The 11,177-nt window shown below is 43.0% G+C and overlaps 1 protein-coding gene and 1 non-coding gene across 2 annotated transcripts; both read right to left on the bottom strand.

Annotated features, from left to right (window-relative positions):
* Positions 1-224: 224 nt before the first annotated feature.
* Positions 225-10,492, bottom strand: Tomm20 (translocase of outer mitochondrial membrane 20). The gene is made up of 5 exons (XM_028767769.1): positions 10,319-10,492; positions 6,485-6,531; positions 5,314-5,395; positions 2,944-3,086; positions 225-1,145 (listed from the first exon to the last, which is right to left on the bottom strand). The coding sequence occupies exons 1-5, from the start codon at positions 10,437-10,439 to the stop codon at positions 1,101-1,103; spliced, it is 438 nt and encodes a 145-aa protein (XP_028623602.1). The 5' UTR covers positions 10,440-10,492; the 3' UTR covers positions 225-1,100.
* On the bottom strand, positions 9,593-9,726 carry LOC114621516. The gene has a single exon (XR_003711445.1). It is a non-coding gene; the product is annotated as a small nucleolar RNA SNORA14 (small nucleolar RNA).
* Positions 10,493-11,177: the final 685 nt, after the last annotated feature.

Raw genomic sequence — 11,177 nt, 5'->3', positions numbered from 1 at the left:
TGTCCAACTTGCTGCAGCCAAGTCTCCAGTCAGGATGGCACTCCACTGTCACTGCACAAGGTAAATTAATCAATCCACAGTAGTAGCAGTAGTATTCTGTTAAAGTCAAAAAGGGAGTCAATGCTTGCACAAGTAGACTACCAAGCTTCTTTAAGGACGAGTTTCTGGTTAAATGACACAACAGTAACAGAATCACTTCACATCAGTAGCAACTGACAAAGAAATTACTTCACTTAGAGGTTTTAATTGAGAAATACTAAGTCAGGCAAACATGCAAATTCAGAGTATAAACTAGTACAAGGCTTGGTTATTCTGAAAAAAAAAATTATCAGCTGGTGATGTACCTGAAGACACTCAACAGAACCAACTGAACTAATGCTGAGATGGGACACCCCAGAGATGGGCAGACTGACCCTTAGTCTGTCTATATTATAGCCAAGTGAGCAGACAGCAGGCAAAGCTCACCCTCCAGGTCAGGGCGCACACAGGTTTAATCCCTGTGCTGTTTGCATCGAGGTGCGTGAAAGATTAGGAGTAAGTGCTCAGACCACATGAAGCCACTGATGGAGACAGAAGCTTTTAAGGAAACACAGGGAGGGAATGGAATTGTTAACAGACAACATATATGTTCAAAAGTAAACAAGAAACGGTCTCTGTAAGGTTTTAATGCTCAGTTTTCACAAACACAAGTTTCTACCCAATTTTACAACATACAACAAAATGTTCTAGTCTTTAAAATGTGCATTATTTAACTATTCCTCATATTCTTTCCCAATCTTTTAAAATCACCAGGAGTTTCTACCTAAGAAATACTCTACTGTATTTACATTTGAATTACATGTCTTAAGAACAAACGAAATCCATGATATTTTGGTAAACTCAGTGTATTTATAAAATGAAAAGCTCTATCAAAATACTTTTCACTGGAAAAATAAATAGAACAGACAATGGATCTACCAAAGTTCACATTCACTTTGGCAGATGTCAGTGTGGGACAGTTCATGACAAGCACAATTTGCCCTTATTCCCCCCAGAGCTGATCAGTGTCCAAGCTAACTGTTAAATCATTTTACTGAGATTTCACCACGTTGGTATCTGGCTCATTCCACATCATCTTCAGCCAAGCTCTGAGCACTTACAATTCTCTGAAAGAAAAAGAAAATTAATTTTAAGAAGTGTCTTGATTTCAACTTAAATTGCTCTTCATATTCAAAGAACCAATTCTTGCTAAATCTCTCCCATTTTGACACAGATCCCATACTTCAGATTACTGCCTCGGATGACAAAGATCAGCTGGGCATGGCGACACACGCCTTGAACCTCAGCCCTGGAGATGCAGAGCACAGGGAAGGGGACTGGATTGGTGGTGGTAGAGAGGGAGGGAGTATGATCATACAAGCTTTAGTTCCAAAATTCAAGTGAGTAAGCACGTGACACAACGGCATTCATCTATTAGAGGCCCTACTGTCTGTGCTTCATAATTCCCCTTTCCAGCCTACAACCATCATCACAGAGAGGGACTACTACAGGTCAAAATTAACATCCACCAAAATCTATGCATAACTTACACACTTTGTTCTCAACAAAGCTTCCCTGTACTGGAAGCTCAGGTACCAGTGATGGTTTGTATATGCTTGGCCCGGGGAGAGGCACTATTAGAAGTGTGGCCTTGTTGGAGTAGGTGTGTCACTGTGGGTGTGAGCTTTAAGACCCTCATCCTAGCTACCTGAGCCAGCCTATGTCTGTCTGGATCCTTCCATGTTCCCACTTTGATGATAACATCTGAACCTGTAAGCCAGGCCAAATTATATATCAAAGCGTTGCCTTGTTCATGTGTCTCCTCACAGCAGTCAAACCCTAAGACAGTACCACTCTCCAACTGGATCAGTTCCTGAACTGAGCAAGCAATGACTAACGCCCAGCTCTTCTTCATTGGCCATCATACTTACAAGTTCTTGGTTTTCTAAGTCTTCCTCAAATCTTTTTTTGGGGGGAAGAGGAGGATGGGGATTTAATTTTTCCCTAGGCCTCTTCCAATGAAGGGATGTATGAAGGAGCTAAGAATGTGACTCAGTGGTAAAGCCTTTGCTTAACACAAGTAAGACAGAATACCATGAAAGGAAAAAAAAAAAAAAAAAAAAACAAGTTACTAAAAAGTTTTATGAGAACTTCCTTGCTGCCATCACTTCTCTAATTCTTAACCATATCAAACTGAAAACCGGCACATGCAATAGCCGTTCTGACTCCTCAGAAAGAATTCACTGTAGTGAATGTTTAGCCAATTTGTACCTAATGTTTTGAGACAAGATCTCACTAAGCAGTCCTGGGCTTAGTGACCCACCTTCCTTGGCCCCTGGAATGATGGGATTACAAGCATGGGCTATCACACTCAACCATATTAATCATTTAAAACATGCACCTTGCACTTCTAAGTAGATATTTGGTGATACAGTCAAACAGCACAGAACTCAAAGTCTACAGCAGGAAAAAGTGGCAGACTGACAGAGACCAGGATGGTCTAGGGTATGCAGTCTTGACTTCTGTATCCCCTGCTAGGTCACTTAAGTAGCTGAGCAGGCCGAATTAGGGACTCAAACATAAAGGTATTAGAGTAGACATAAGCACTTACACTTTTTTTTTTTTTTTTTGGTTTTCGAGACAGGGTTTCTCTGTGTAGCCCTGGCTGTCCTGGAACTCACTCTGTAGACCAGGCTGGCCTCAAACTCAGAAATCCGCCTGCCTCTGCCTCCCAAGTGTTGGGATTAAAGGCGTGCGCCACCACCGCCCAGCACACTTACACTTCTGATTCACATCTGACACAAGCATGGACCTTAGGCTAGTTCACTGGACAATGTATCCAATATCACATGCTCGGCAAACTTGCCCCTAAGCATGGAGTTCTTAGATAAATCTCCATTACTTTGAAGCACCTCACCTCCTTACCTGACTAATGGTTGGAAGCTTGGTCAAAAGCATCTGGAACACTGGTGGTGGAAGAGTTTGCTGTAACACTTGCAGCAACTGCTGAGGCTGTCCACACACAGCAATGGCATTTGTCAGGTGGTCCACACCTTTCTCGTAGTCACCTGCCAGACACAACTGCATGTTATCTGAAGCCATCAAGATTTTGTCACCAACTAACTGGTCCTAGCCCAAATCACTGGCATGTAAAAAATTGGTACAGAATTTCCTTGCACCCACGGAAATGAGCACATTTCACCAACTGACAGCTGTGGAAAGTCTGAGGCACCAGCATTTACAGATTTCAAAGCCTGTCAAGCATGATCAGAAATAGCCAAATCTCTGCTGTCACTGTGGGAATTATGTTTATCCCATCATACAAATAAGACACCACCTGACTGTCATCTGGGTTTGGGCAGCCCTTACTGTGACGTACATGCCCAGTGCCTTTCCTAGAGTACTGAGAGAATATGATACCCACAGAAGAGCCTACTGAGGGGCAGGCACTGATGCATTAGACATCAGGTCTCTGCTGACCCTCCACTGGCAATAATCATCTTTTCTGCGGAACTGACAGTGCTGATGAACCACCAGCTGGTTCCGAGAGCACACAATGCCTAGCCCTCTCTCTGTAGGCCATCTTGGAAAAGCTTCCTGCCTGGGATCTACTTCCTGCACTTAACACTTTCTGATTAGTTTTCCTACTCAATTGTTCTTAATCTAGGAAAGGCATGGAAACTAAGAAAGTTTGCTAGTTACTTGAATACAAGAACTACCTCTGACTCATGGTGAAACCAACTGAACAAACTCCACAAGAAGCTTTCTCTTAGGAAAGAAAATTAAGTAAGCTGGGGCCTGTGAGGTGGTCCAGCAAGTAAAGGTGCTTGCTAAGCAAGCTTGGATACCTTAGTTCAATCCCCAGACTCACATAAAGGTGGAAATGTTTGATTTTCTCTAACCTCCACTCACTTATGAAATTTGCACACATACCCACATACTTTTTTTTTTTTTTTAAATTTTAAAGTTTATGTGCTTCGGTGTTTTGCCTGCATTCATGTCTGTGTGAGGATGTTGAATGTCCTATAACTAAAGTTAATCTATTGAGGAAAAAAGGAGAATAAAATAACACAATGCCAATTCTTTTTGTTTCTCGAAACATGGTTTCTCTGTAGCCCTGGCTGTCCTGAAACTTGCTCTGTGGACCAGGCTGACCTTGAACTCAAGAGATCCACCTGCCTTTGCCTTAAGTACTGGGTTTATTCAAAGGGATGTGCTACCACTTCCCAGAGACAATTCCAATTTTATTAATGATAGCAACAACTTCAAAACTACTTTTAAGATAAAAGCTAATCAACAATGGGACCATCCTATTGTATGGAACAAAATGATGCCCAATTTTAGAACAAAAAATAAAACAAAATCACTTTTCAATACAAGTAATTGACTAAACAAGGCCCAAAGTAATTATCTAAATTCTGGACCATGTAAACTGATCAGATCTGAAAAGAGCTAGCAATATCTGGTGTGGTGGCTAATATTGGTTGCCAATTTGGTTACATTTGAAAGTAATGAAAAGCCAAGTAGCTGAGTGCATCTGTGGTGTATTTTTCTTGGTTGGACTTTTTTAGGCCAGAGAGCCCCCAAAATCCAGGCCATACCTTCTGGAGTTCACCAACAAGAAAAAGAAGAGAGTTGTGCTTTTCTATCTGCTTGCCCTCACGCTCACCTCTCTGATGGTGCTAGAACATACTTCTTTAGGATTGCAAAGCTGACTGAAAACTGGAAGTGCTGAAGCTCTCTAGGACCTCCTGGGACTCCAGCACCAGTTTGTGAACTGAAAAGCTACCAGATTCTTGATCTTTCTGTTAAGTGATAGCCACTATTGGGACTAGTCAGACCACAGCCCATAAGCCACTGTAATAAATCCTTCACACAGACACACAAACGTGTTCATTCTACAAATTCTGTTCCTTAGAGAACCCTAATTGTGACTCTAATTAGGTAAATTAACTTTGTTTTAGGGTTATTAACCACTCCTTCCTACAACCCTCAAAAAACCTGGACTAGGTAAGTGTTGACAGACTTGGGCCATACTCACTGTTACTACTTATTCTGCACTATGGTGACACCCGGAATAACTTGAGAGTCATCTCCTCTGCAAAAATGAAGTTCTCTCCTGATTTCACTCAACTGTTACCTTATCTTCCATACCCTATGACAGAACAAGTAACCCCAAATCTCACTAAATCACAGACCCTGACAACAGCAACCCAGTTTGTCTTTCTGGAGCCAGCCTCAGTCTAAAGTATCCCAAAACCCACCATTAAGTGTTCATCCTGAAATGACTATTACCTTGTGCTAGTAACTCCTCACCAAGCTGTATCTCTTCAAGGAAGAATTTCTGAACAGCCTCGGCATCTTTTAAGTCAGGTAACTGGAAATGGAACATACAGAAATGAAGCTGAGGACATATCAACATACAGAAAACCACTAAAAATGAGTTCATTCTAAGAACAAAACTCTGAATCAAGAAAACCTAAAGAAAGTTAAAGCGTACAAGTATCCAGTCTGTTCAGCTATACAAGCCTTTACATTACCTATACATCTCTTATCATCCACACAGTGCTACTTAGTTGCCATTATAGACTATTAAACTATCGTCCATTCATTCTTCAACACTATTTCACACATATTTTCATGTGCACCCAGAGGATTTCTCTGTAATTGCTACATACGTGTGTACATATATATTCACAGATACACAACTGTTGTTGGTGGGGTTTGGGGTTGAACCTAGGCCCCTGGCCTACTAGAAAAGCACTCTACCACTAAGCTAGATTATTAGTCCTCTTTTTGACAAGACCTTATCGGCTGGCCTGAGTACAGTTCAGAGGCACAGAGCTTACCTAGCACACACAAACCCCATTTCTACCTCTAAAATTCTAAAGAATACACCTCCTGTCAAATTCACATCCAAAAGTTCATCTACAAAGCCAGAGTGTCAGCAAGAGGGAAGGTTGGTATGTACAATGACTTTCACTTGCTTAATTACTTATATATATTTTTAATCAAACTACATAAAAAAACCTATAGTCATTAAAAATTATGAACTCAGGACCTATGAAAGAAAAATAAAAAATTTGCATTCCACAAGTTATATTTAAAAAAAAAAATCTGTCAGTACCTGATATAACTCTGATCCATAGGTTTAAAAACATTACAGAAGATATTTGGGACTGACTAAACACTAGTGGTTCTATGGGTTCTTTTTGCTGCCAAAGACAGTCCACTATGTTGCCCAGATGCCGTCGGAAATACAGAATTTGTTACAATCAAATGCTGTCTTTTTTTTTTTAAACCATTTCCAAGTAGGTGAAAACTAACTCTTGGAGTCCATCCCTGGAGACCCCCACCTTGCTGCTTACACAGCTAACACATTTGCTGTGCCCACCACCACAGGATAATAAAGGAGGCCCGGAGAGCATGCAGTCTACATGCAAAACCACAAGACTATTTTTATTACCTTGGAAAGCCCGGCTCTTTCCTTAGCAAGCTTCTGTTTCTTTCTTCCTACAAGAAAAATAAAATAAAAATTTGGCTATCATCATAAGGACTAAAACATCTAATTGCTGCAACCGTCATTAATTCTATAAAACATTCCTGACTCCAGAATTCCTGCCTCCCTGGTGAGTGATCTGATGTTTTTAGATAACAACTTTCTCTTTTCTTCTGCATCCCCAGGTCCAGCAATTCACAGACAGGGGCTGCCCCAACAGCTGTGCAGCAGAACAAAGCTCCCTCTCCAAATAAAGGAATTAAGCCATTATTACTGAAATATTCCAGCTTTAGGACTAAAAAACTATCCCTTAAGTCAAGTGGTTCTGTAAAAATAAAATCTTTGACAAGCTCTGTGACTCAGACTGGCTTACAACTGCAACATCGCTGAGGCTCCTGACCGCTGGATCCTGCAGCTCCAGCTCCCAAGTGCAGGGATCACAGGAAGGCAACTAGTCCCAGGAGTATTTACACATTTGACCAAAACAGAAGGGCAAGAGGTTGAGACCCAAAATGCATTCTGAAATTGTTACCTACAGGGTGGTTAGTTAAAAATCAGCCTCAGTGCTCTGTAACATGTAACAGTATGCCCTAGGAAAGAGTTGATAGCTTATGGGGACCACCTGCCAGGTTTGTATCCAATGCCTTACACTTACACTAGAGTGAACCTGGCCCTCAATAAAACTTATCTAATAATAGTATTTATGATTATAAGGTTTCTAGCATACTTGTGAGTTAACAGATGTAAGACATGTGGTGCGAGTGCCTAGGCTCATGTTCATCCCACAGTTAAATATGCAATATCTAGAAAGTAACAATTACTCAATACTATGACCTGGACAACAACCAGGTAGTACAAGTGAAGGACATTCTCCCTATGCACTTGATGGACAAACTATAAGAAAAAAATTTAACTCTTCAAGATCAGTCTTGCCAAGAAAGCAAAAGCCACCAACCAAGCAAAGTATCTCTGAAAATCTTAAAGTAGTCTATGAATCTGAGTCAACTTGTAACTGAAGGACCTGTAGGCTAATACTTAAAATGTAAGTGATGAACAGTTACTCAAGCAGCTTGACTTTTGACCACCTATCTTTCTTCTATTTGTATCACCGAAGACACATCTTTCAGATGAAAACCACCTCACAACGCCAAACTGTGTAATAAGCAATGAAAAATATAATGGGCTAAACCAGAACTTTTAAGAAAATAATAAAGGGCAATGAACCTAATTTCCACAACCATCTAACTAATTAATGCAGTGCTTGGGTGGGGGAGATAAGAACCTTACTGTGTTTTTAGCAGGATGATTAGAGTTCTGTCTTCAGTTTCATAAGCTATCTCTGTAATAAAGGCACAAATGGTAACAGGCTGAAGAAGTCACACATTCAATCAAGTCAGGTCTTGGTTATGTGTGGATATTAGCCTGACACTTGTAAATCTACCAAGTTTAAACAACTATATCCGTTAAACAAAAAAATAAAACTATAGGCCAGATGAATGCCTTTAATCCCAGCACACGAGAAATAGAGGTAGGAGAACCTCTGAGTTCAAGAACAGCCAGGATTAGAGATCTTGTCTCAAAACAAAAGCATGCGAAGTCTAAGTTCAGAACCACTCCAAATCCAAGCCATCATTTAAAATAAGTCACCTATTTAATGAAGTCCTAAATGAAGTATCTTTCAGTGTGTGGTATAAATGAAATGAACATGCAGTGAGCACAGTAACTAGGTACCTCAGATCAAGCCTTAATACCAGGAGTGGGGGGTAATGATCACCCACTTACAGAAGTCAAAAATCTGAATTAAGGTATCTAACCTATTTCAAATCCTAAACTTAAGCCCTTTTTCATTAAAAAACAAAACGACTTAGAAAACTATCCTTTTATTTCAGGTGTACATGCACATCAAATAACTTAAATTCAAATTACTCAAATTCTTAAGAATCACCCAACTACATAAACGGTTTAGAGACTGAATTTACTGCTACTTGCTAGCAAAAATTTGCCAAGACAAAACTTCTAGCATTCATGAATTACCGCTGTCAGCAACAGTACCAAGGACTCCTAAAGTGTGGCTTCACCTCTGCCTTGTCACTGCTACAGTTAGTAACTCACTGAAGTCACTGGTTCTGACTAGAGCTAAGAGGAAAAAACAAGCAGGCTACCACAGAAAGTGACAAAGAAGAGCAGAGGTGGAAGGCCTAGCCTGCAGAAGGTCATGGATTCAATCACAGGAAGGGCAAAAAAGTTAACAACAACCCTAGTAGGGCATGATGGCCACGCCTCTAATACTACCATTTGGGAGGCAGAAGCAGGTTTATCTCTGAGTTCTAGGCCAGACGGGTCTACTGAGAGCCTGTCTCAAAATTAAAACAACCACAATTTTTGTAAAACGATGACTTATAAACCCACTTTCTCAAGATTTCCAACAAGGCTTTCCAAAGGAATCAGACTACTTAGTTATCTCCAAATGTGTAGACCTACAGCTCCAGTGCACTGAGTAGACTTGTGGACCCAACAGTCACGCTTCACAGCCCACATTTATGAAGTCTTCGGTATGTCAAGCACCTATCCCACCAAACAAACAAGAGGCAGCTTGTACTAGATTTCTTTATAGTTATGAAGATTTTTAGTGAATGCTGGTGGTGAGTAAGCAATCTGGTCCCAAAAACGAAGTCTCTGAACCCAAACAGCATTCTTTGCATTACTCTACCTAGCTAATGGACAAAAACAAATTCTTTGTACCTCCCCACAAGATGAAAATGATGCAGCTACTTGGGGCACACTAGCTCAAAATGACCTCTAACACCTATAGTAGGTAGTAAAGGATGTACGTCTAACTTGTTAGTCTCCGATAATATATAACTATGAAGTTAAAAATGATTTAGAAACACTAAAGAAGAGTTACTGGCTGACCTCCCTAAAGAAAGTGCAAAAAAAAAAAAAAGCTAGCTTATTATTCCAACATATGTGCTTTCCGAATATATACTGAAAACGAAGAGTCCCTTGAAACTCATGGCCGGATCGATCACACTGGCTAAAGGCGTGCCCAGATTTCCCTCCGGTAAACCTCTTAAAAGATGTCGCAGGTATGAAATAAGACTGAGCCACGTGAGGAGCGCAGCCCTTTGGACTCCCCCGCACTTTGTCTAGCATTCACTCATATCTTGGAAGCACCAGAGCAAAGCCGCCAAGAGGGTTTAAGAATGCAAGGACGACACCGCATTGAGCCTGCGGATAGAGACACCACCTTCAGGGTAGGCGCCCTCTGTAAAAGCTAGCAATGGGAGGCACTAAGAAGTTCGAAGCCGGGCTACCAATTACAGCAAGCCCCTGTGGTAAACACACATAAAGAATGATTGTTATCAATGGTGAGTGCTGTAGGGAAAGGCTCGTGCCTGTTATTACAGCACGAGGCGGGGGGGGGGGGGGGACTAGCCACGAGGTCGATCAGGCCAGGAGGACCCTGTCTCCAACACGCACGCACAGGCGCCACAAGTTTAATAGGGTGACTAGAGCTGGGAGAGGTGGAACGCTGAGGCTGGAGGATTACCACCTTAGCCTGAGTTAAAGAACCATCTCCCAAAGTTAAAAAAAAAAAAAATTCCAGAGCGGTGGAAAGCCAAAAGTGCTACCCTTCCCCCGAATCGGCATGCATTCCACCGCCGGCAAGATGGAGCCAGGTCGCTTCCAAGATGGAGGCTCGCGGGCACAGGCGGGACCCTGGTCGCAGCGCGCGACGCCGGGGAGCACTCGGGGGCGCGCAGGCCTGAGGGGCACAGGAGACGCGCGGGGCCCACTCACGTTCTCGAAGCCTGTTCTTGAAGTTGGGGTCACTCCGCCTTTTGCGGTCGAAGTAGATGCAGTACCCGATGAAGAGGGCACCGCACACGCCCGCGGCGATGGCGCTGTTCCGGCCCACCATCTTCGCTCGACTGCGGCGTGTGCCGGGCCGCGGGCAGCACGCCTGGCAGCGGTTAGCTCCGACCGATCGGAGCACGCCGGCCGCTCGCAGCCGCCTGTTTCCTGTCCAGACGGAAAAGGCCGAGCGCGAGAACTTCCGGTGCGCGAGGACCCCGGGTCGTCCGCGGCGGTGCCTGAGTGGGAGCGCCTGATGCGCACGCGCAGACGACCCAGTCTGCAAGGCGGAGGCGCCATGCTGGGGGCGGGGCGTACACTGCGGAGGGGTTTGTGCGTCATTCCGCGCTTCCCCCCGCCCCCACGACCTGGGGGTTGGAGGCGGCACGTGTTTGTGGCGCGCTGAGTCAGAAGCCTCTTAACCGCCGTCCTCGCTTATGAAAGACGAAGGTGGGAGCCCTCTGTGAACATCATCTCACCTCACCGTGTCCTTCAGGAAGCCTGTGACTTGAAGTGCGTGCGCTTGCTTTTTAGGTTTTTTGAGATGGGCTCTTCCCTTGTAGCATAGTAGGGTGTGGAACTTGCTGTGTAGTCTGTCCTGGCCTCAAACCTGGAATCCTCCTGCCTTATCCTCTGAGCAAAGGAAAGGCTAAACCACCAGACCTGGCAGTATTTGCTTTGTAAGTTGGGTTGTGACTGAGCTTAGACACAGTAGTTGACTTCAAATTAATTTTACGATGTGGCGGATATCTCTGTCATACGTTGCGGAGAAGAAAAATGGGGTAATTCGTTCAAAAAAAATTTT

This window comes from Grammomys surdaster, unplaced genomic scaffold, assembly GCF_004785775.1.
Source record: "Grammomys surdaster isolate TR1022 unplaced genomic scaffold, NIH_TR_1.0 181, whole genome shotgun sequence".
In the NCBI taxonomy this organism is placed as follows: Eukaryota; Metazoa; Chordata; class Mammalia; order Rodentia; family Muridae; genus Grammomys; species Grammomys surdaster.
Note: the sequence above shows the minus strand (reverse complement) of the source record. Positions and strands in the feature narration are given on the sequence as shown.